The sequence below is a fragment of the Topomyia yanbarensis genome, chromosome 2 (genome assembly GCF_030247195.1).
Source record: "Topomyia yanbarensis strain Yona2022 chromosome 2, ASM3024719v1, whole genome shotgun sequence".
In the NCBI taxonomy this organism is placed as follows: domain Eukaryota; kingdom Metazoa; phylum Arthropoda; class Insecta; order Diptera; family Culicidae; genus Topomyia; species Topomyia yanbarensis.
In genome coordinates, this window is record NC_080671.1 from 234820617 (window position 1) to 234845475 (window position 24859).

The 24859-nt window shown below is 37.1% G+C and overlaps 1 protein-coding gene across 9 annotated transcripts in view; it reads left to right on the forward strand.

Moving 5' to 3' along the window:
- LOC131678338 (putative uncharacterized protein DDB_G0282133) overlaps positions 1–24859 on the forward strand; it is a 2723618-nt gene that overhangs the window by 2332525 nt on the left and 366234 nt on the right. For all 9 annotated transcript variants that reach the window (XR_009303629.1, XM_058958408.1, XM_058958411.1 and 6 more), the window contains one exon: positions 21816–21904. Coding sequence is in view for 7 of the 9 variants with exons in the window: in XM_058958408.1 (XP_058814391.1) it covers positions 21816–21904 (89 nt within the window). In the remaining 2 variants the exon portion in view is untranslated. Of the gene's footprint in view, positions 1–21815; positions 21905–24859 lie in introns of those variants that run through there.

Consider the following 24859-nt stretch of genomic DNA (forward strand, 5'->3'; position numbering starts at 1 on the left):
AGCCATTCGTAGAAGCTGAAAATTGATGATTGGCGCCATTTTGAAATCCAAGATGGCGGCTTCCGGTTACCACAAAACACTTGAAACTACCATAAATATGGGTGTCATTTGAAAGGTATTGATTAGTTGAAGGCGAAAATTGATTATTGGTGCCATTTTGAAATCCAAGATGGCGGCTTCCTGTTACCATAAAACACTGAAAACCACCATCAATATGGGTGTCGTTTGAAAGGTAGTAATTAGTAGAAAGCAAAAATTGATGATTGGCGCCATTTTGAAATCCAAGATGGCGGTTTCCGGTTACAACAAAACACTAAAAATCACCATCAATATGGGTGTCATTTGAAAGGTAGTAATTAGTAGAAGGTAAAAATCGATTAGTGCCATTTTGAAATCCAAGATGGCGGCTTTTGGTTACCACAAAACACTGAAAGCCACCATCAATATGAGGGTCATTTGAAAGGTAGTAATTAGAGGAAAGTGAAAATTAATGATTGGCGCCATTTTGAAATCCATGATGGAGGCTTCATGTTACCACAAAACACTTAAAACCACCATCAATATGGCTATCATTTAAACGGTAGTAATAAGTAGAAGGCGAAAATTGATGATTTGCGCCATTTTGAAATCCAAGATGGCAGTTTCCGGTTACCACAAAACACTAAAAACCACCATCAATATGGGTGTCATTTCAAAGGTAGTAATTAGTGGAAGATAAAAATCGATGATTGGTGCCATTTTGAAATCCAAGATGGCGGCTTCCGGTTACCACAAAACACTAAAAACCACCATCAATATGAGGGTCATTTGAAAGGTAGTAATTGTTAGAAGGCGAAAATTGATGATTGGCGCCATTTTGAAATCCAAGATGGCGGCTTCCTGTTACCATAAAACACTGAAAACCACCATCAATATGGGTGTCATTTGAAAGGTAGTAATTAGTAGAAGATAAAAATCGATGATTGTTGCCATTTTCAAATCCAAGATGGCGGCTTCCGGTTACCACAAAACACTGAAAACCACCATCAATATGAGGGTCATTTGAAAGGTAGTAATTAGTAGAAAGTGAAAATTGATGATTGGCGTCATTTTGAAATTCAAGATGGCGGCTTCCGGTTACCACAAAACACATAAAACCACCATCAATATGGGTGGTTACCCCTCAAGTTTAAGAACAATTATTCACTAGTGGTCTATCCCCCATACGCTTGCTCATATGTTAGTGGTGCCATAATTGCAAAAGTGGCCACAGTCCCAACTACAAATATATTTGAAATGAATTAATCACCAACAAAAAACAAAAAAATGAATGCGCAATTAAAATACTTGTCTCTTAGACGGCCAGAATTCTATATTATATTCCAGCTGGTATGACTAAAGTCAAATGGAATTGTAGTGGCTCGGAACTCGGGTAAGCTACAGTCTTGTTCAAATGTTCCGTATTGCTCGATGTATCTGAATTCAATAACCGATATGACGTTGTTTCACCGGTGTTGACTATTGGAAGCCTCAGTTTGACATGACATACGTTATACCACGACCGATCATCTTAACCATACCTGAAGTCACCACGCAGATGCGAGGTCATCTAAACGCAACCAAGGCCCATAGCAACAGGTGGAATATCGAAACAAGCCACGCGGCTCGCTACCAACGAATTGACGATCCACGAGGCAGCACGTCGAAGCCACGTGATAGGAATCGAACGACAGCAAGGAGTGCAGAGGCAGCAGAAATAATCTATAAAAAGTGGTAGAAATTAAATTAGTCTTATGGCGCTTTCGTTTTTTTCTTGGTGCTACACCGGTGTAGTACAAAAAAGAGACTGATTCCCCTCAAGTTTGAATGAGTGTAGCACAGACTACACTGGTGTAGTGCAGAGTCAAAAACGAAAACGCCATTAGTTTATCTTCCAGTGTATCCACAAGTAATAGTGAATAAATGTCGTTTCCACGCCCACGATAACAACTTATATTACATGCAAAACTGTTCTTATTTACTTACCAAATATTTTGAGGAGAAAAATTTCTTCAACTATTTAGCTAAAAGCAACAAACTGCAGAGCGAAAATACACATCTCTGATCTCTTAGAAAAAAAAGGGTGGTGGAGCAAATGCAGCAGCTGGTCGCTGTTTTCCGTGACCACAATCTCACTCACTTTTCTCAGAGATGGCTGAACCGATTTTCATAAACTTAGTCTTAAATGAAAGGTACAACATTCCTATAGGCTGCTGTTGAATTTATAATGGATCCGACTTCCGGTTCCGGAATTGCAGAGTGAAGAGTACGATTACGCAGACAACGTCGATTTTCAAAATTCTGTAATGAATGTATAATGGTGAAAACTTTTTCAAAATGTTGCCACATCTACTTAGATTTGTAGTACTAGGTTACTAAAGCCATCTCTTTGGTCACATTGGCCACCATCGTCGGTTCCGGAAGCCCCGGCGGAAGTATCCAAATTCAGAATTACAGTCTCATTGGTTTCCCGTAGATTCGACCAAACTTGGTCTCAAATGAAAGGTGTTTTATCCCCGTAAATGGCTATTAAATTTCATCTCGATCCGATTTTCGATTCCAGAGTTATGGGTTGTGGGGTGCGGTCACTAAGCAAAATCTGTTTCAAATCGAATATTCTAGAGAAATTGACCATTAGAAGGTAGAAATTGAGCAGCTTCTAGCGCTGCGAGGGAAGCTCCTATCTTTATGAAAAAAATATTTCGTGTTTCTTAACCTTACTGTTTTCAAGGAAAAATAATTCTGTCACCTCTCGCATGAAAATTCGTTTGATGGGCTCCATCAAACAAACCAAGTCAATCGTCTTAGATTTCAGAATGGCGCCAATCGTCGATTTTTGGCTTCTACTAATCAATACCTTTCAAATGACAACCATATTGATAATGGTTTTTGATGTTTTGTGGTAACCGGAAGCCGCCATCTTGGATTTCAAATGGCTCCAATCGTCAATTTTCGCCTTCTACTAATTCAGAAGCCGCCATCTTGGATTTCGGAATGGCGCCAATCATTAATTTTTGCCTTCTACTAAACACTACCTTCTAATTGACACCCATATTGATAATGGTTTTCAATGTTTTGTAGTAACCGGAAGCCGCCATCATGGAACTCAAAATGGCGCCAATTATCAATTTTTGCCATCTACTAATTACTACCTTTCAAATGACACCCATGCTGAGGGTGGTTTTCAGTGTTTTGTGATAATCGGAATCCACCATCTTGGATTTTTAAATGACTCCAATCATCATTTTTTGCCTTCTACTAAACACTACCTGTCAAATGACACTTATATTAACGGTGGTTTTATGTGTTTGGTTGTAACCAGAAGTCGCCATCTTGAATTTCAAAAAAAACGCCTATCATCAATTGACGTCATTCAGAAATTTCCCAATTGCCATTATCCAAAAGGAAATGTTACCCGAAAATTCAAAAAAAAATCTGAAAGTAAACGCAACACTTTTTGGTTCTAATCACCTACATTTTTTAGGTGAGAATTTAGTCACTTTTTTCCATCTTACGGTGACCGTCGTCACTCAAAATGATTATTGGAATCGCTCTGCCAGGTGACTTCTGTCACCTTGGGTGACTATAGTCAGCTAAGTGACTGCGCTGATCGCTTTTTCGCTCTCACCTCACCAAACTAGGTGAGGTGACGCGTCATAACGGTGAGAATACATTATTCTTTTTTTTAAATTTTAAACTTTTGTTTCATTAAACCTTTAGTAACATTGGAACCTTTGTTATTTTCAATCATTTGCTATATTCGACCTTTTATCATTCGAGATTACGTCGCATCTTTTAGAATTACCCCATTTACTAAATTCACACCGCTTGAGGTTTTTGCCTGCTTTTGATCAATAGACTCGAAACAATAGAGTAGAATTGTTGCAGCCTAGAACATTTGGTATATAATTGCCAAACTGTATCACTTTGTAGCTGCTATTGTTACTCATTACTTTAACCTGCGTGTGTCAGGGGCAACAAATGTCAATCTAATGGGCCCATCATATGTAAGAGCGAGAAAATATTTAATCACCGCTAGCCGCTGCCATTGCCCTCTAGTAGTTATATTCTATTTTAACTCTAGCGATATGCATTTCAGACATTTCCAAAAAATATGAACCATCAACGTCCCATCATGAGTTCAATGTGTCTTTCGAGGTCCGATCGGGTTTCGGAATGATGCGGTAGCCGCTATTAAAATGATATGAGCAACTCAACATCAACCAACAATCAAAAAATAAACAACGTTTCAGTACTCACCCACTCATGTTTTGGATCCAGCGCTAATTGCTTTATCCTAAGTTTCTAGGCTGAAATAAATTAATCATTAATTTTAATTGAAATTATTGCATTATGCATTATAATTACTATTCTTTTCCAGAGCCACTTCATGCAATTTTATTCACAACAATAACAATGGCTGTCAAAAACATGCCCTACTACTTTGTTTGAAATGGGCTACCCAAAATATAAGTACGAAGCGATCAACTTGAATTTGAGTAGACGTCATTATTCAATTCCTACCCAACACGAAGTTCACAGCGACCAACTCAAATTATGGGTAATCGCCATGTTCAAATTTCTACCTAATTTTGGGTTGCCCATGTATAAACTTCGCAGAGAGCAAATTTAACCCAAAAAATAGGTAACTTTGATTTTCTGTGATCCTCTAAGACCCAGTAAAGTTCAGCCGGAAATGAACTGGAATTCCGGCTGGTTCCAGTTCGCATTCCGGCTCCAGTGACACAACCGATTCTAACTAGAATCGGTTGTGTCACTGGAGCCGGAATGCGAACTGGATCCAGCCGGAATTCCGGTTCATTTCCGGCTGAGCTTAACTGGGGATCGGTCGTACACTGACGCAAATTTATTTAAGGATTTCATAAGTTGCAACTTATGAAGCTACACAATTTTGATTTCATTGGACGCTTATGCATTTCATAAGTTCGCCCCTGGGACGGGACGTGCAAAGTGAAAAAAAGCAAATGTCACCGCGAACCGGCAATGGCCTGTCATTGTGAACCGGACCTATCTTGACGATTTTCATTTTCTTGAAAGCAATAACGTTTGGGCAGTATCGTTATTTCCTGGCAAAGTCTATGACGTATTAAAAACAAAATGTTTGCATTTATAAAATTTGTTTTGAATCTATATTTATATGCTTTTGTTAAAAAAACATTTAGATATATGTTGAGGTGGAAAGAAGTTCCTATTGCTATCAGAATGCGTTAAAGAAAATATTTTTTTTCTATCCGCACTGCTCCCGGTATATTGGCAATTAATAAAAAGAATAAATATTCCAAATAATTGATTTTGTTACTATGTTTTAATTGCCGCAAGGTATCGATTTTGATGGTTATTTTCGACTAATTTGAGACTAAGAGAAACGAAAGCAATGAAATTGAAAGACGGATAGGTATTCTAGAACGAATCAGTTATAAACTTAAAACGGAAAACTAGGACTAGGCAGGCTCATATGGACATGATCGAAAGGAAATGTGAAGAATTCTTTGTCTTCTGCTAAGTAGGAGTTGGGCGTTGCACCCAAGTCTACCGCATGGTCTACGGTAGAACATAACTCATCATCATGTTTTACCGCCGACGCCGGTAAAACATGATGATGTGTCACTTTTCGTTTAATTGATTTTACGCTGCTGTAATTGTGCATCAATTATATAAAAGCTCAATAATGAAATTGCCACAAAACTAAGAAAGTTAAGAATTTGGTATCAAAAAATAAATTCCAGGCTATTTTAGGATGCATTTATTAGATTGTTACAATTGTTACTTTATTACAAATATTTTTATGAAAAAAATAATATTTAAAAAAAATATTACTTTATTTTCTAACAAACAAATAATTCCATTCGTGAGTTTGATCACCTTAGCGACCGACAAATGCATATTTATATTAGACAGTGAAAAATTAATGCCGAATATATTTATTGAAAATTTTGAGGAGTATTTTTTGAATAATCAGTGAGATAATTATTTCATAAAATTAGTTAAACACTATGAAAAACTTGCCATCACCTTGTGTGAATAAGATTGGAGATTGTCAGATAAATAAATTGTAGATTGAATCATTTTAAAGTAGTAATTGTAGAATATTTTATTAATTTATTCTTTTGTTGATATTTTAATTCATTAAATAATAATAAAAATAATTAAATAGAATTCATATTTTCTTTGCTGCCACCGAATGATCGGCACCTGATAGATCATAACCCAAGCAGCATTCAATATTTTATAGCACGCTACAAGGGTAATCTAAGTTTTATGAGTGGCTATAAAACTACCATAAAACTTCAAATGTTACCAGGGAAGGAAGCTATGCCGATGTCCAAAACCTATGCTGGGAATAGGAAATAACGGTTAGATATGTTTTCTATGACATGCAGTCAAATTCCCAAATTTCGCTACTAATCACATGGCTGCACTGATTATATTTTGTGTCCAGCGGAGTTGAAAATATTCAAATTCATTGAATTAAAATTGATCATATTTAGCCGCACGCAGCTGAAAACGTTAAACGAACAAACCGGCCATTCATCCATGCAGTTTTTCATTCGGTTCCGATTATTACACGAAGTGACCGTACAGTAACGAATCAAACGCATCAAAGTAGGCCCTGGCACAATGTGAGCGATGATGATTGTTGTTTCATATGCTTTGTAGGCATATGAATATTTTTTTCTATTCACCGCGAATCGCACCAGGTTCATTTTCAGCCGTCAAATAAGAGCTTCGATTATTTTTACCTCTGGTGTCTAGTGTAATTATGGCGTAAATTACGTCAAGAGTTCGTTGCACATTGTTTTTTCACCGTAAGAGCTTAAATTTTTCAATTATCAACTTTCTAGAAATCCGCCTGTTTATCTCAACGATTTCTCTGACGTCACCGCAGAATTCGCGGGGTAGCAGGCCTCGCTTCTGAGAGCCGTGGTAGCACACTTCTGTCAATTCAAAAACAGCCAACAAAGTTCTATTAAATAATCGTAGTAACCTGTCCCCGCGTTTCCCGCAGGGAGGAGTACAGAAAATCTAGAACTAGAAGCCCCTCTTACAAAATCCTCAAAAATAACCTGCACAACTGAATCAACTTATGAAACATTGCGTCTCTCGTTCAAATTTGTGGAAAATAATGTGTGCGTAGAAATTAGTTTAACTTTCTCAGCAGAAAGCTTATGCAATTGCTCTGTTTATATCAGACCGGTGAAATCGATCAATCGATTGCGATCTATTAGTCTATGACAAGACAAATTCAAAATTCTTGTAAACAGTTATTTAATTTTCGACTCTAGGTAAAAATTAATGTCTCTAGATAAAAATAGGTACAAAACTCTACTACTTGACCGTTACGGATAATGAAGCTATAATCAGATTATTCATATGAATGATAACATAATTTATGTCATGTGAAAGCTACATCATTTTCCGTACATCATCGGCACAACTCTGTACCTCATCTGCACAGCTCTATCATTGACCTTTGCTTGAAATTATATTGCGAGCGAACTTTTCCTTGCAAAATAACAACAAAACCGAGAGGGAAAAAGAAGACCGTCTTCGCATGTCCCGTCCCAGGTGATAGCCTAGCAAAATATACTGGGATGACCCTAAGGATAAAAAATCTATAATCGATATAAAAAATCCAGTCTTTTGCATCCAAAACGAATTGTTCTGTTGTTTTTACGCGGATTTTTCAAATAACGTCCATTTGATTTATATTTATAATGATTGGCCAAACTCAAGTGTATAAATCAAAAAATAAAAAGCATTTTTTTTTAACTAGTACCCAGGTTGAAACGAATGTTGCAATCATAGATTTCTTTATTTTATTTAGATTTTTCATTTTCAAAAAATTATATCTCCGAAACCTCTAGATCTGACTCAAAAATATGTTTGGAGATGTTGTGTATAATTGAAGGATCTTTCAAATAAAAATATAAAAGTATGGAGTAGTTAAGGACTCTCGTAGTGAAAATCAAGAAAAACCAATACGTAATACGTAATTTGTTCATGAACACCAAATATTTTTCAAAGTTTACCATTTTTTCTTGAAACTACACTTAAACACTCACTTGACCTATAACCGATAAAATCTGTTCAGTGGTTTAAAAGTTATGAATTTTAAAAAATTCAATATATATATATATATATATATATATATATATATATATATATATATATATATATATATATATATATATATATATATATATATATATATATATATATATATATATATATATATATATATATATATATATATATATATATATATATATATATATATATATATATATATATATATATATATATGAATTATTCAAAAGCCTTAGCTCAATTTTATGCGCGTAGGTAGTTGAGCAATAGGGCGTAGAGAGTGGGGATGGGGGGGGGGACTTTAATGTGTAGAAATTCGAACTGAAATGTTGTCGAGTTGGAATGTTCAGATGAATTATTTCAAAACAATTACACAATGTCCTACGCATAATAGTAACGATGAAATAAAATATACTGTATCCCTTTGCCTTGACTTTTATCAATAGAAGTTACGTTACAGACTAAATTAACTGATGTCGCGTTGATATGTCAGAGGATTATATTTCGGTTTAACCGTTGTGTGTCCGACGCGGTACCCGGGTACCTTTTTAAGTTTCAATTAATTAAATTCCTATGTTTTATCCATAGCTGGAAATTGAAATTTTGTGACATCTTAGAACTTCACTAAGTCAAGCTTTTGGGTTAATAATATTGTTGATATAGTAAGGGTGGGAGTGAGGAGGGGCTCCTGATTTTTTTTACTACGTAACAGGCCGACGTGGGTACCCGGGTACCCACAAAACTAAAATGCTCATAACTAAGGTAATATCCAACCGATTTCGATACTTTTGGATTCAAGAACTCATCCACTTTTGGACTTAGTAAAAATGAATCGGGTTACTCCATTCGGTTCCCGGGAATCCGGGTTTCCGGAAGCAGGTTCCAGTGCGGGGGTACTATTTGCGAACTTCAATGGAATACTAGCAATATGGGCATCAAAATTCTTGGAATTGTATCAGTAGGCTGCATCTCGTAGTTTTGGAACCATTTGGTGATTTGACCCCGGAACTGACATTCCGGAGCAGGTTCCTGTGAGGCCGTGAGTGGCCATTCCATTCCAATTCCATTTTTCAAATTGCCATAGGGCCCCGTAACAATAAAAAACAGACCTCCGAGACAATTTGAAAAGTTTTGGTACTCATATTGCTAGGACATTATTAAAATTTACAAATCATATCCTAGTACTGGAACATTACTCCGGAAAGTTCGGATTACCAAAAACCAGATCCATTATTCCGGTTCTATTGTACAAAATCAAAAAGCAGACGAGTTCCTGAATCCAAAACATCTAAAAGTGTCCAAATCGGTTAAAGGAAGCCATAGTTATGAGCATTTCAATTTGTGGGTACCCGGGTACCCTCGTTGGCCTGTTAAAGGTGTTTTTGTTGGACACATAACTGTTAATACGCATTATGATTTGATAGCATGCTCATTTCTATGCTGTTCGATCACGAAGCGTGAAGCTAATTTCTGGATTTCAAAATGAAATCCACCAGATCCCTACAACAATTTTTGCTTCAGGTGATCGAACAGCGTCGAAATGAGCCTCTCATCAAATCATAGTGCCTATTAAACTGAAATATAATCAATGCAATTCTCTGACATATCAACTCGACATCAGTTGATTCAGTCTGTAACGTAATTTCTATTGATAAAAGTCAAGGTAAAGGGATACAGTATGTTTTATTTCATCGTTACTATTATGCGTAGGACATTGTGTAATTGTTTTGAAATAATTCATTTGAACATTCCACCTCGACAACATTTCAGTACGAATTTCTACATATTAAAGTCCCCCCCCCATCCCCCCTCACCACTCACTACGCCCTATTGCTCAACTACCTACGCCCATGAAATTGAGCTAAGGCTTTTGAATAATTCATCCAAACATACCAATGTGGTAAAACTAAAATATATAATGTTATTTTGGAATGCTATATGAAATACCATGGTACACCGGCAGTGTTGGCAATAAAAATGATTTTTGACATTTAATTCGATGTATCGAACTTTGAACAGCTATAACTTGGCTTAGAGATATTCTAACACCATACTTCCTTCGGCAAAGTTGTTCAGCATATCCTGGACTACACTTCTATCTATTTGTTTGCATACTGAAGGAAGAATTGTAGTCTGTAAAATTAAAAATGCGAAAATGTAGGTTTTCCCATACTAATCTCCATACAAATTTCAAACGCAATGCGCTACACCGGGTCAACACCAATCGACCCCAAATTTTGCACAGTTGTTTGGGACCCCAAAAGGAACCAAAAAAGTGCTGTGCTCGGTTGATGTGACTATATATATATATATATATATATATATATATATATATATATATATATATATATATATATATATATATATATATATATATATATATATATATATATATATATATATATATATATATATATATATATATATATATATATACATATATATATATATATATATATATATATATATATATATATATATATATATATATATATATATATATATATATATATATATATATATATATATATATATATATATATATATATATATATATATATATATATATATATATATATATATATATATATATATATATATATATATATATATATATATATATATATATATAACACCGTTTACGATGGTGGAGTTCTCACTTGCTCTCTTATCATGTAACAATAAAGCCCCGGGGCCAGATAGAATCAAATTCAACTTGTTGAAGAATCTGCCAGACTCTGCCAAAAGACGCTTGTTGAATTTATTTAATAGGTTTCTTGAGGGTAACATTGTCCGACATGACTGGAGACAGGTGAGGGTCATCGCCATCCAAAAACCAGGAAAACCAGCCTCCGACCACAATTCGTATCGTCCGATTGCAATGCTGTCCTGTATCCGGAAGTTATTCGAAAAAATGATCTTGTTTCGCCTCGATAATTGGGTCGAAACAAATGGCTTACTGTCAGATACACAATTTGGCTTCCGCAAAGGCAAAGGGACGAACGATTGCCTTGCGTTGCTCTCAACAGAAATTCAAATGGCATATGCTAACAAAGAGCAGATGGCATCAGTATTCTTGGATATTAAGGGGGCTTTCGATTCAGTTTCGATCAACATTCTTTATGAGAAGTTGCACCAGCATGGTCTTTCGCCAATTTTAAATAACTTTTTGCTAAACCTGTTGTCTGAAAAACAAATGCATTTCTCGCAATGGCGATTTATCGACATCACGATTTAGCTACATGGGCCTTCCCCAGGGCTCATGTCTAAGCCCTCTCCCTCTACAATTTTTACGTGAATGACGTGGACGAATGTCTTGTCAATTCCTGCACGCTAAGGCAGCTTGCAGATGACGGTGTGGTCTCTATTACAGGTCCTAAAGCCGTCGACTTGCAAGGACCACTGCAAGATACCTTGGACAATTTGTCTGCTTGGGCTCTCCAGTTGGGTATCGAGTTCTCCACGGAGAAAACTGAGCTAGTCGTATTTTCTAGTAAGCGTGAACCAGCGCAACTACAGCTTCAATTAATGGATCAAACTATTGCTCAGGCTTCAACATTCAAATATCTCGGGGTATGGTTCGACTCTAAAGGTACCTGGGGATGTCACATAAGGTATCTGAAACAGAAGTGCCAACAAAGGATCAACTTTTTCCGTACAATAACTGGAACATGGTGGGGTGCCCATCCAGGAGACCTAATCAGGCTGTACCAAACAACGATATTATCAGTGTTGGAGTACGGATGTTTCTACTTTCGCTCCGCTGCGAACATACATTTCATCAAACTGGAGCGAATCCAGTATCGTTGCTTGCGTATTGCCTTGGGTTGCATGCACTCGACCCATACGATGAGTCTCGAAGTGCTGGCGGGCGTTCTTCCTCTGAAAAATCGATTTTGGGACCTCTCATATCGATTACTCATTCGATGCGATATTCTGAACCCATTGGTGATTGCAAATTGCGAAAGGCTTGTCGAGCTTAATTCTCAGACCCGATTCATGTCCTTGTACTTCGATTACATGGCACAGAACATCAATTCATCTACGTATAACGTCAACCGTGCTCATCTCTTAGATACTTCTGATCACACTGTATTTTTCGATACATCCATGAAGGAAGAGATTTGTGGAATTCCGGATCATATTCGCCCACAAGTGGTCCCAAATATTTTCTATAACAAATACCATCAAGTCGACTGCGCCAAAATGTTCTACACTGACGGATCAATTCTCAACGGGTCCACAGGCTTCGGTATCTTCAACGAAAATCTTGCTGCCTCATTCAAACTCAATGATCCTGCTTCAATTTACGTCGCAGAATTAGCTGCCATTCAGTATACTCTCGGGATCATTGACACCCTGCCCTCAGACCATTACTTCATCGTTTCGGATAGTCTCAGCTCCATTGAAGCCATCCGTGCGGCGAAGCCTGGAAAGCACTCACCGTATTTCCTGGGGAAAATACGGGAATATCTGAGTGCTTTATCTGAAAAATCTTACCAGATTACCTTGGTTTGGGTCCCGTCACATTGTTCTATTGCGGGCAATGAGAAGGCGGACTCTTTAGCCAAGGTGGGCGCATTAGAAGGCGACACTTACGAAAGACCAATTTGCTTCAACGAATTTTTCAGTATCTCTCGTCAGAGGACGCTCGATAGTTGGCAAACCTCATGGAGCAATGGGCATCTGGGACGGTGGCTACATTCCATTATCCCAAAGGTATCAACGAATGCTTGGTTTAAGGGGTTGGATGTGAACCGGGACTTTATTCGTATGATGTCAAGGATCATGTCCAACCATTACTCGTTTGACGCGCATCTCCGTCGTATAGGGCTAGCTGAAAGTAATCATTGTGTTTGTGAGAACGGCTACCACGACATCGAGCATGTTGTTTGGCTGTGCGCAGAGTACTGTGTTGCCAGGTCCCAACTAATAGATTCCCTTCGGGCCCGAGGTAGATCACCCTATGTGCCAGTCCGGGACGTCCTGGCAAGCCGTGACCACTCCTATATTTTTCTTATCTATATCTTTTTGAAAACCATTGATGTCCAAGTTTAATACATTTCCCCCTCTCTCATTCACAGTAGAATCTCACCAACCTATCCCTGTATCTACAATATGGCATTGCTTCACGAGTCTTCGGTGCATACCCTTCTTGATAACCGTCTACCCAGAACATCATGACATACCTCACATGCAGATGATATAGAGAACATCATGACAGTATCAGAGTGCCAATAATTATCCGAAATATCGACCCTCGCCCCTGCGATTACAGGCTGGAAACTACAACACTACAACAAAGTGTGCATATCCGCCACAATGATTAATCAGCAAACGACGATGTCAATTACACAATATGTATCCCACTTCCTACCTTTTTCCTTTACTTACATAAGAGGGGAGCAAGCCGCCCCTAAATACGGCTTTCCTTTCCCCCACTAATATGTGACATGTAATTAAAAAAAATGAATTATCGGCCTCGTTAAGCTAAAGCATTTGGGCCTAAATAAACGTATTCAAGATAAAAAAAAATAAACATTTTCTTAGCAAAAAAAGCGGTCGGATTTACCCCACTATTTAGAGGTCGGATTTGCCCCACCGCGCCATTTTTCATTACGGCGCGATTAAAAAAAATATGAAAAATGTTGGACTAAATTCATCTATGCACTTTGTAGGATTTAAATCAAAGAATTTAAATCCACTTACATTTTTTATGCTATCACTTTAACAATCAAAAATTTTCTTGAAGTCAATGATGTACAAAAATCAAATCAAAAGTTGAAAAAACAAATATTGTCGTTTGAGCATCTCAATGTAGACTAATAAAATGCTGTCATGCCACCATTATGATTATTTTCGATGCTCTACACGAGAACATTGATATTAGTTCGCGTAGTGCTTCCGATTTTCGATAACAGATGGGGATCGGGTTTACCAAACGGTCGGATTTGCCCCACCTTACCCTATATATATGTATATATATATATATATATATATATATATATATATATATATATATATATATATATATATATATATATATATATATATATATATATATATATATATATATATATATATATATATATATATATATATATATATATATATATATATATATATATATATATATATATATATATATATATATATATATATATATATATATATATATATATATATATAAAAAGTGGGGTAAATCCGACCGTTTTTTTTTGCTAAGAAAATGTTTATTTTTTTTTATCTTGAATACGTTTATTTAGGCCCAAATGCTTTAGCTTAACGAGGCCGATAATTCATTTTTTTTAATTACATGTCACATATTAGTGGGGGAAAGGAAAGCCGTATTTAGGGGCGGCTTGCTCCCCTCTTATGTAAGTAAAGGAAAAAGGTAGGAAGTGGGATACATATTGTGTAATTGACATCGTCGTTTGCTGATTAATCATTGTGGCGGATATGCACACTTTGTTGTAGTGTTGTAGTTTCCAGCCTGAAATCGCAGGGGCGAGGGGAGGGTCGATATTTCGGATAATTATTGGCACTCTGATACTGTCATGATGTTCTCTATATCATCTGCATGTGAGGTATGTCATGATGTTCTGGGTAGACGGTTATCAAGAAGGGTATGCACCGAAGACTCGTGAAGCAATGCCATATTGTAGATACAGGGATAGGTTGGTGAGATTCTACTGTGAATGAGAGAGGGGAAAATGTATTAAACTTGGACATCAATGGTTTTCAAAAAGATATAGATAAGAAAAATATAGGAGTGGTCACGGCTTGCCAGGACGTCCCGGACTGGCACATAGGGTGATCTACCTCGGGCCCGAAGGGAATCTATTAGTTGGGACCTGGCAACACAGTACTCTGCGCACAGCCAAACAACATGCTCGATGTCGTGGTAGCCGTTCTCACAAACACAATGATTACTTTCAGCTAGCCCTATACGACGGAGATGCGCGTCAAACGAGTAATGGTTGGACATGATCCTTGACATCGTACGAATAAAGTCCCGGTTCACATCCAACCCCTTAAACCAAGCATTCGTTGATACCTTTGGGATAATGGAATGTAGCCACCGTCCCAGATGCCCATTGCTCCATGAGGTTTGCCAACTATCGAGCGTCCTCTGACGAGAGATACTGAAAAATTCGTTGAAGCAAATTGGTCTTTCGTAAGTGTCGCCTTCTAATGCGCCCACCTTGGCTAAAGAGTCCGCCTTCTCATTGCCCGCAATAGAACAATGTGACGGGACCCAAACCAAGGTAATCTGGTAAGATTTTTCAGATAAAGCACTCAGATATTCCCGTATTTTCCCCAGGAAATACGGTGAGTGCTTTCCAGGCTTCGCCGCACGGATGGCTTCAATGGAGCTGAGACTATCCGAAACGATGAAGTAATGGTCTGAGGGCAGGGTGTCAATGATCCCGAGAGTATACTGAATGGCAGCTAATTCTGCGACGTAAATTGAAGCAGGATCATTGAGTTTGAATGAGGCAGCAAGATTTTCGTTGAAGATACCGAAGCCTGTGGACCCGTTGAGAATTGATCCGTCAGTGTAGAACATTTTGGCGCAGTCGACTTGATGGTATTTGTTATAGAAAATATTTGGGACCACTTGTGGGCGAATATGATCCGGAATTCCACAAATCTCTTCCTTCATGGATGTATCGAAAAATACAGTGTGATCAGAAGTATCTAAGAAATGAGCACGGTTGACGTTATACGTAGATGAATTGATGTTCTGTGCCATGTAATCGAAGTACAAGGACATGAATCGGGTCTGAGAATTAAGCTCGACAAGCCTTTCGCAATTTGCAATCACCAATGGGTTCAGAAAATCGCATCGAATGAGTAATCGATATGAGAGGTCCCAAAATCGATTTTTCAGAGGAAGAACGCCCGCCAGCACTTCGAGACTCATCGTAAGGGTCGAGTGCATGCAACCCAAGGCAATACGCAAGCAACGATACTGGATTCGCTCCAGTTTGATGAAATGTATGTTCGCAGCGGAGCGAAAGCAGAAACATCCGTACTCCAACACTGATAATATCGTTGTTTGGTACAGCCTGATTAGGTCTCCTGGATGGGCACCCCACCATGTTCCAGTTATTGTACGGAAAAAGTTGATCCTTTGTTGGCACTTCTGTTTCAGATACCTTATGTGACATCCCCAGGTACCTTTAGAGTCGAACCATACCCCGAGATATTTGAATGTTGAAGCCTGAGCAATAGTTTGATCCATTAATTGAAGCTGTAGTTGCGCTGGTTCACGCTTACTAGAAAATACGACTAGCTCAGTTTTCTCCGTGGAGAACTCGATACCCAACTGGAGAGCCCAAGCAGACAAATTGTCCAAGGTATCTTGCAGTGGTCCTTGCAAGTCGACGGCTTTAGGACCTGTAATAGAGACCACACCGTCATCTGCAAGCTGCCTTAGCGTGCAGGAATTGACAAGACATTCGTCCACGTCATTCACGTAAAAATTGTAGAGGAGAGGGCTTAGACATGAGCCCTGGGGAAGGCCCATGTAGCTAAATCGTGATGTCGATAAATCGCCATGCGAGAAATGCATTTGTTTTTCAGACAACAGGTTTAGCAAAAAGTTATTTAAAATTGGCGAAAGACCATGCTGGTGCAACTTCTCATAAAGAATGTTGATCGAAACTGAATCGAAAGCCCCCTTAATATCCAAGAATACTGATGCCATCTGCTCTTTGTTAGCATATGCCATTTGAATTTCTGTTGAGAGCAACGCAAGGCAATCGTTCGTCCCTTTGCCTTTGCGGAAGCCAAATTGTGTATCTGACAGTAAGCCATTTGTTTCGACCCAATTATCGAGGCGAAACAAGATCATTTTTTCGAATAACTTCCGGATACAGGACAGCATTGCAATCGGACGATACGAATTGTGGTCGGAGGCTGGTTTTCCTGGTTTTTGGATGGCGATGACTCTCACCTGTCTCCAGTCATGTTGGACAATGTTACCCTCAAGAAACCTATTAAATAAATTCAACAAGCGTCTTTTGGCAGAGTCTGGCAGATTCTTCAACAAGTTGAATTTGATTCTATCTGGCCCCGGGGCTTTATTGTTACATGATAAGAGAGCAAGTGAGAACTCCACCATCGTAAACAGTGTTTCGTTCGCGGTATTGTAAGGCGACGCGGCGCGGTAGATTTTCTGTGCCGGGGCGGAATCCGGACAAACTTTCTTGGCGAAATCGAATATCCAACGGTTTGAATATTCCACGCTCTCGTTCGTACTGTTTCGGTTTCGCATACGTCGGGCCGTGCCCCAAAGAGTGCTCATCGATGTTTCTCTTGTTAACCCGTCGACAAACCGGCGCCAGTAACTGCGTTTGTTAGCTTTCATTAAATTTTTTATTCGCTTTTCTAATATCGCGTACACTCGATAACTAGCAACTAACCCGTCGTTCCGGAAGGTTTTATACGCGGCAGCTTTCTCCGCGTACACGTTTGAGCACTCTTTGTCCCACCACGGGTTGGGAGAACGTTTTTGGGTGTTCACGTCGGGTACTCGTTTCGTCTGAGTTTGAATCGCGCTATCGAGAATCGAGTTGGACAAAAACTTATATTCTTCCTCCGGGGGAAGTACCTGTGTTGAATCGATAGTTTTGGATATCGCAGCAGCGTAGCTCTTCCAATCAATGTTTCGTGTGAGGTCATAGGGAACATTGATTGGTGCCGATGGTCTTGAACCAGTGGTGATTGCAATTACAATTGGTAAGTGGTCACTACCGTGGGGATCAGATATTACCTTCCACTTGCAATCTAACCGTAGTGATGTCGAGCATAAAGATATGTCCAGTGCACTTGCTTGCGCAGGTGGTCTAGGGATCCGTGTCATTTCCCCTGTGTTCAGAATTGCCATATTGAAGTTGTCACAAAGGTCTTGAATTGTCGAAGATCGATTATCGTCGTATAGACAGCCCCACCCCGTACCGTGAGAGTTAAAGTCTCCAAGAAGCAGGAGGGGCGAGGGAAGGTGTTCAATCACGTTGGAGAATCTTCGATATCCCATCATGGCCCTAGGAGGAATGTAAATAGAAGCAATGCAAAGATCTTTGCCTTTGACTGTTGTTTGACAAGCGACAGCTTCAATGCCTGGCGTCGAAGGGAGGTTGATTCGATTGAAGGAGTAGCACTTTTTGATCCCTAAAAGTACCCCCCCCCCCCCATATGAGTCTTCTCGATCCAAGCGGATAATGTTAAAATCGTGGAAGTTGAGGTTTATATTAGAAGTTAGCCATTTTTCACATAGGGAAAATGCATCACAATGATTGTAATTTAGCAAGTGTTTTAATGAATCGATTTTGGGGATAATACTTCTGCAGTTCCACTGTAAAACAGTGATCAGATCCCTGATTCCGTCTAATAAGTTAGCCATCGAAGGATACGATCGCTGTAAGGAGGGGCCATTGTTCAGTCAACTGTTTTAAAAATGTTCTTACTGTTGGTAGAATAGCAACCAGCAAGCTTTTCATAGGATCGGTAATGTTGAAAGCTGTGAATATCCAGTCCACAATGTCCCGTTTTAGGGTGAGTTTCTGACTGTAAAATTGGAGCACTTGGGATTTTTGGTGCCCCGGGGAGTGCTGGGAACTCCTGGTTGTATCTCAATTTCCCAAAACCAGGAGGTATTATCTTCGGATTTGTACCACTTCCAGTTGATGAATTATTTTTATTTTGTACCCTTGTTTGGGACAACCTAGGACCCTTACGAGGAAGTTCAGGTGAGTTTTGATTAGATCTTTTCCTAGAGTTTCCAAGCGGAGACAAAGAATGCCCCTCGCAAGGGTCGTTAGAGGCGTTATCGTCAGTTGGCAAAAGAGCGAATGGGTTTTCGGAGATAAGTGGAACAGCTCTTTTAAGCATTTCTGCGTAAGAGCGTCTGGAGCGATCTTTGGCGGATCGCTTCAGTTTATCCGCGCGAAGTTTGTACGTTGGGCATGTCAAAAGTGCATGCGGATTCTCCCCACAGTAAACACACTTCTCAGCGGGCCTACTGCAAGTATCATCCGCATGGCGTTCCCCACATTTACCGCACCGTTGCTTGTTGCTACAGTAGGTGGCCGTGTGACCTAGCTGCTTGCAATTGGAACAATTCATGACCCGCGGTACAAACGGGCGTACAGGTAGACGAGCTCCTCCCACTTCAACGTAGCTCGGAAGTGCAGATCCGGCGAAGGTTACGCGAAACGAGTCTGATGGATAGTAATTACCATCTTCGATGGAAGGTTAGGGTCCTTAAAGCGGCCAGCCCCATCATTCATCAGATCATCGACAGTTAGACCCGCATCACTTACCACACCGTCGATCTCCACATCACGAGAAGGGATGTAGACGCGATACTCCAGCGTAAAGAGGCTATTGCTAACGATATCATTGGCCTGTTTCAAGTCAGTAACGACTACGCGCAGTTTATCTGACTGAACCTTTTTAATCACGGTTACGGCCGAGTAACGTTTTGTCAGCTCCCGTGCAACAGTTATGCTGTTTAACGGTTTATTTTTGGGCCGAAAGTATACCACCCAAAGACCAGCGGATCCATCCTGGTAAACCTTGACTCGGGGGGGCTGTGAGACATTGGGGGGAAGTGGATCGACCATAACATTATCTGTCTCAGTATCAGATATATGTTCTTCTTCCCCATAATATTCGTCTTCGGAGGGTGATCCTTCTGTTTGTTCCATTTTGTTGCGGGAGCAACACACTCGACCGCACTGTTTAACTTAAATCAAAATAAAAAATCAAAAGCAATAAAAAGAAGAAAAAATCGATAAGAAAAGTAAAAAACAAAACACTTCACCAGTTGGTTCCTGACGAGCTGGTAGGTGAATTGATCCTTCGTTTGTTTTATCCGTCACCCGCGTGACCTTCACACAATAGAGCTGATATAGTTCGTCTAAACAAAGCCGTCTTTCAGGCAAGAAAACTGTTTAGTAACTTCACTGCACCGATATCGCAGGTAATAATTATCACTCGAGGGACTGTTTATTACTAATGCTTTACTGCAGCCTCTGCCACAGCAAGCACCTTCGTACTACCGAAAAAACTAAACCACACCGGAGAGAACAAAAAGCACTTGTTTCCCGGTACAAAGTTGGGTTACGAATGGGGAAAATGTTTATTTATCCATTTAAAAAATATTTTTTTATTATTACTTATTATTTTTTTGCACAATGGTTCATAATTACACACAAAAACGTGATAAATATAGTATTCGTCGAGCAATTACTCTGCTGCAGATGGGGATATTTTTACGTGCTACTACTGGTGATTTTGACATTCCAAGATCGACATTGAATTCCATTTTCTTCATGGTACAATTGAATAACATTACATTCATCGATTTGCCCCACCTTACCCTATATATATATATATATATATATATATATATATATATATATATATATATATATATATATATATATATATATATATATATATATATATATATATATATATATATATATATATATATATATATATATATATATATATATATATATATATATATATATATATATATATATGTATATATATATATATATATATATATATATATATATATATATATATATATATATATATATATATATATATATATATATATATATATATATATATATATATATATATATACATATATATATATATATATATATATATATATATATATATATATATATATAATATATATATATATATATATATATATATATATATATATATATATATATATATATATATATATATATATATATATATATATATATATATATATATATATATATATATATATATATATATATATATATATATATATATATGTATGTATATACATATATATAATTGTTTTGAAATAATTCATCTGAACATTCCAACTCGACAACATTTCAGTTGGAATTTCTACATATTAAAGTCCCCCCCCCCAACCCCACTCTCTACACCCTATTGCTCAACTACCTACGCGCATGAAATTGAGCTAAGGGTTTTGAATAATTCATCCAAACATACCAATGTGGTAAAACTAAAATATATAATGTTATTTTGGAATGCTATATGAAATACCATGGTACACCGGCAGTGTTGGCAATAAAAATGATTTTTGGCATTTAATTTGATGTATCGAACTTTGAACAGCTATAACTTGGCTTAGAGATATTCTAACACCATACATCCTTCGGAAAAGTTGTTCAGCATATCCTGGACTACACTTCTATCTATATTTGTTTGCATACTAAGGAAAGAATTGTAGTCTGTAAAATTAAAAATGCAAAAATGTAGGTTTTCCCATACTAATCTCCATACAAATTTCAAACGCAATGCGCTACGCCGGGTCAACACCAATCGACCCCAAATTTTGCACAGTTGTTTGGGACCCCAAAAGGAACCAAAAAAGTGCTGTGCTGAAAAAACGATCATTTTGCCCCACCCTAATATATATATATATATATATATATATATATATATATATATATATATATATATATATATATATATATATATATATATATATATATATATATATATATATATATATATATATATATATATATATATATATATATATATATATATATATATATATATATATATATATATATATATATATATATATATATATATATATAATTTAAATAATCTTTTTTCTTCCACAGGTGATATTGTAATCAAAGAGGGAACAATAGGATCAAAAATGTATTTTATTCAAGAAGGAATCGTTGATATAGTAATGGCAAATGGAGAGGTAAGGTTAAGCTGTAAGGTGTAGATACAACATAATTCTTATCTATCTAGTAGAAGGGTAACGTTGTTACATACCAATCAAGCAAGTTTCACAACAAATGTGCTTCTAATCAACAATTTGGAGGTAAAGACAAATCAGCCTGTCTTTTTTTATATTATTTTCTATTTGATTATATTGTTTTGTTTGCATTACATTTCTAATTTAGTATATTGGGTGTTCAGCCACAAGTGGTGACTTTTCATCCCTATTGTTTACATGATTCAGTTAGTTATTATTAAGTTACAATATGCTTTCGCAGTTAAGTTTTTTTCAGTGGGATGTTTTAAACCCACTTGTCTTCTGAATAATGAGCTAAACAAATTATATAAACTAACTTATAAACTATAAAGAGAGCTAATCGTTGCAATTGAAGATTGCAACGATTTTTGTCGGAAGTTGCTTATAATACTGTTCGTCATAATTTCTAATGCGTCTATGTTTGCAAGTCTGTGCAGCTCATTTGTGCTAAACCAGGGAGGACGCTTCAAAATCATTTTCAGAACTTTATTCTGAATCCTTTGAAGCGTTTTCTTCCTAGTAGCACAACAACTTGCCCAGATTGGAACTGCATATAGCATTGCCGGTCTAAATATTTGTTCATAAATTAATAGTTTGTTCTTTAGGCAGAGCCTAGAATTCCTATTTATAAGAGGGTATAAACATTTTATATATTTGTTGCATTTTGTTTGGATTCCTCCAATGTGATCCTTAAAAGTGAGTTTTTTATCGTAAATCAAACCCAAGGATTTAACTTGATCTGTCCACGTTAAATTCAAACCATTAAATTTAATAATATGGTTATTATTTAGAAGCTCTTGGCTTATGCGGAAACACAATCAATTCTGTTTTTGCCGCATTAGTGGAAATTTTGCATTTTTTTAGGTAATCATTGAAAATATTCAAGTTTCGTTGCAGTCGACTGCAGATAATACGAAGCCTTCTCCCAGTGACTGAGTTGCTAGTATCATCACAGAAAAGTGAATTTTTACAGCCTGTAGGTATATTTCTAGAGAAAATTTTCAATAGGACGTAAGTAACAATGAGAGATTCTCTTTGAGGTCTTTCTCTTCTGTTCATTACTCGGCCATTTCAACATTTACTACTCTACTCTTTGCATAATATTATAGTAAAAACCGTCGGCTTTCGATATGTACTGGAAAATTAGTACAAAGTGTTGTAATGACGTCGCAATAAACGAAAGAGAAAGTAAACAAAGAGAGGCTCTCAATGTTACTTACGTCCTGTTGAAAATTTTCTCTAGATTTGGAAGATCAGAGGTAAAAATATTGTATAGTATTGGTGCGACGCTTGATCCTTGAGGGACACCTGCTTTAACGGGTAGCTTATTAGATTTACAATTCTGATAAGAAACCTGTAGGGTACGGTTAGTAAGATAATTTTTTAATATTTTAATATTTTTTTAATTATCTTTATTATGTAAATTGGAAAATTGAAATCCTACATTTTGGCAATTAAACCTTTGTGCCAAACACTGTCGAAAGCTTTTTCGATGTCTAGAAGAGCAACTCCAGTGGAATAGCCCTCTGAGATATTTGCCTTTATCACGTTAGTTACTCTCACAAGTTGATGAGTAGTTCAATGTCCAATACGAAATCCAAACTGCTCAGGAAGAAAAATAGAATTCTTAATGATATGTGACATCATTCTAGTTAGGATGATTTTTTCAAATAATTTACTAATAGAAGAAAGTAAGCTAATTGGTCGATAGCTAGATGCTTCTGCTGGGTTTTTATCTGGCTTCAAAATAGGAATAACCTTGGCATTTTTCCATCTTTCAGGGAAGTATGCTAATTCAAAAGATTTGTTGAATATTTTGACCAAGTATCTCATGGTGATTTCGGGAAGGTTTTTAAGAAGAATGTTGAAAATTCCATCATAACCTGGAGCTTTCATATTTTTTAACTTTTTCATGACGGATTTGATCTCATAGTTTGTTTCAACAATATCATCTAGAGGCAATACTTGAATCGCGGTTAAATGCGCTAGCAGATGTTTTGCGCTAGCAATGATTTTTCCAAAAGGGTGGCTTTTTTTAAGCAAATTTTTATTTGCGCTAGCACTTACAAGAAAATTCAACTTGCATGCAAGTTGCTAGCGCATTTTACCTTTCAGCTGCCGCGGTGAGGCATTGAATGAACCACGTAAGAACATGGTAGTGAAATCACTTTTAAGTAACAGCTGCTAGCCCCGGGTACCGATTTCCTGTTTCTTAACGAGCAAAAATATGAATAATTTTAATATTTCTAATTTCTATCGAATATTGCATGAGAGTAATAATATTATAATATCAAAATATACTATCGTAGCATTTTTACGGAGTATTCTTAGGACATGTGGGAAAAACTCAATATTCAGAATTTTCGGGTAGGCCTGCATGATTACGCATCACATTTTTGAAAATAATTGTGGAATATCAAAATATACCATCGTAGTATTTTTAGAGGGTGTTCCTAGGACATGTAGGAAGAACTTTGCATATTCAGAATTTTCGGGTAGGCCTGCATGATTACGCATTACATTTTTGAAAATAATTTTGGAATATCAAAATATACCATCGTAGTATTTTTAGAGGGGGTTCCTAGGACATGATTACGCATTACATTTTTGAAAATAATTTTGGAATATCAAAATATACCATCGTAGTATTTTTAGAGGGTGTTCCTAGGACATGTGAGAAGAACTTTGCATATTCAGAATTTTCGGGTAGGCCTGCATGATTACGCATTACATTTTTGAAAATAATTTTGGAATATCAAAATATACCATCGTAGTATTTTTGGAGGGTGTTCCTAGGACATGTGAGAAGAACTTTGCATATTCAGAATTTTCTGGTAGGCCTGCATGATGACGCATTACATTTTTGAAAATAATTTTGGAATATCAAAATATACCATC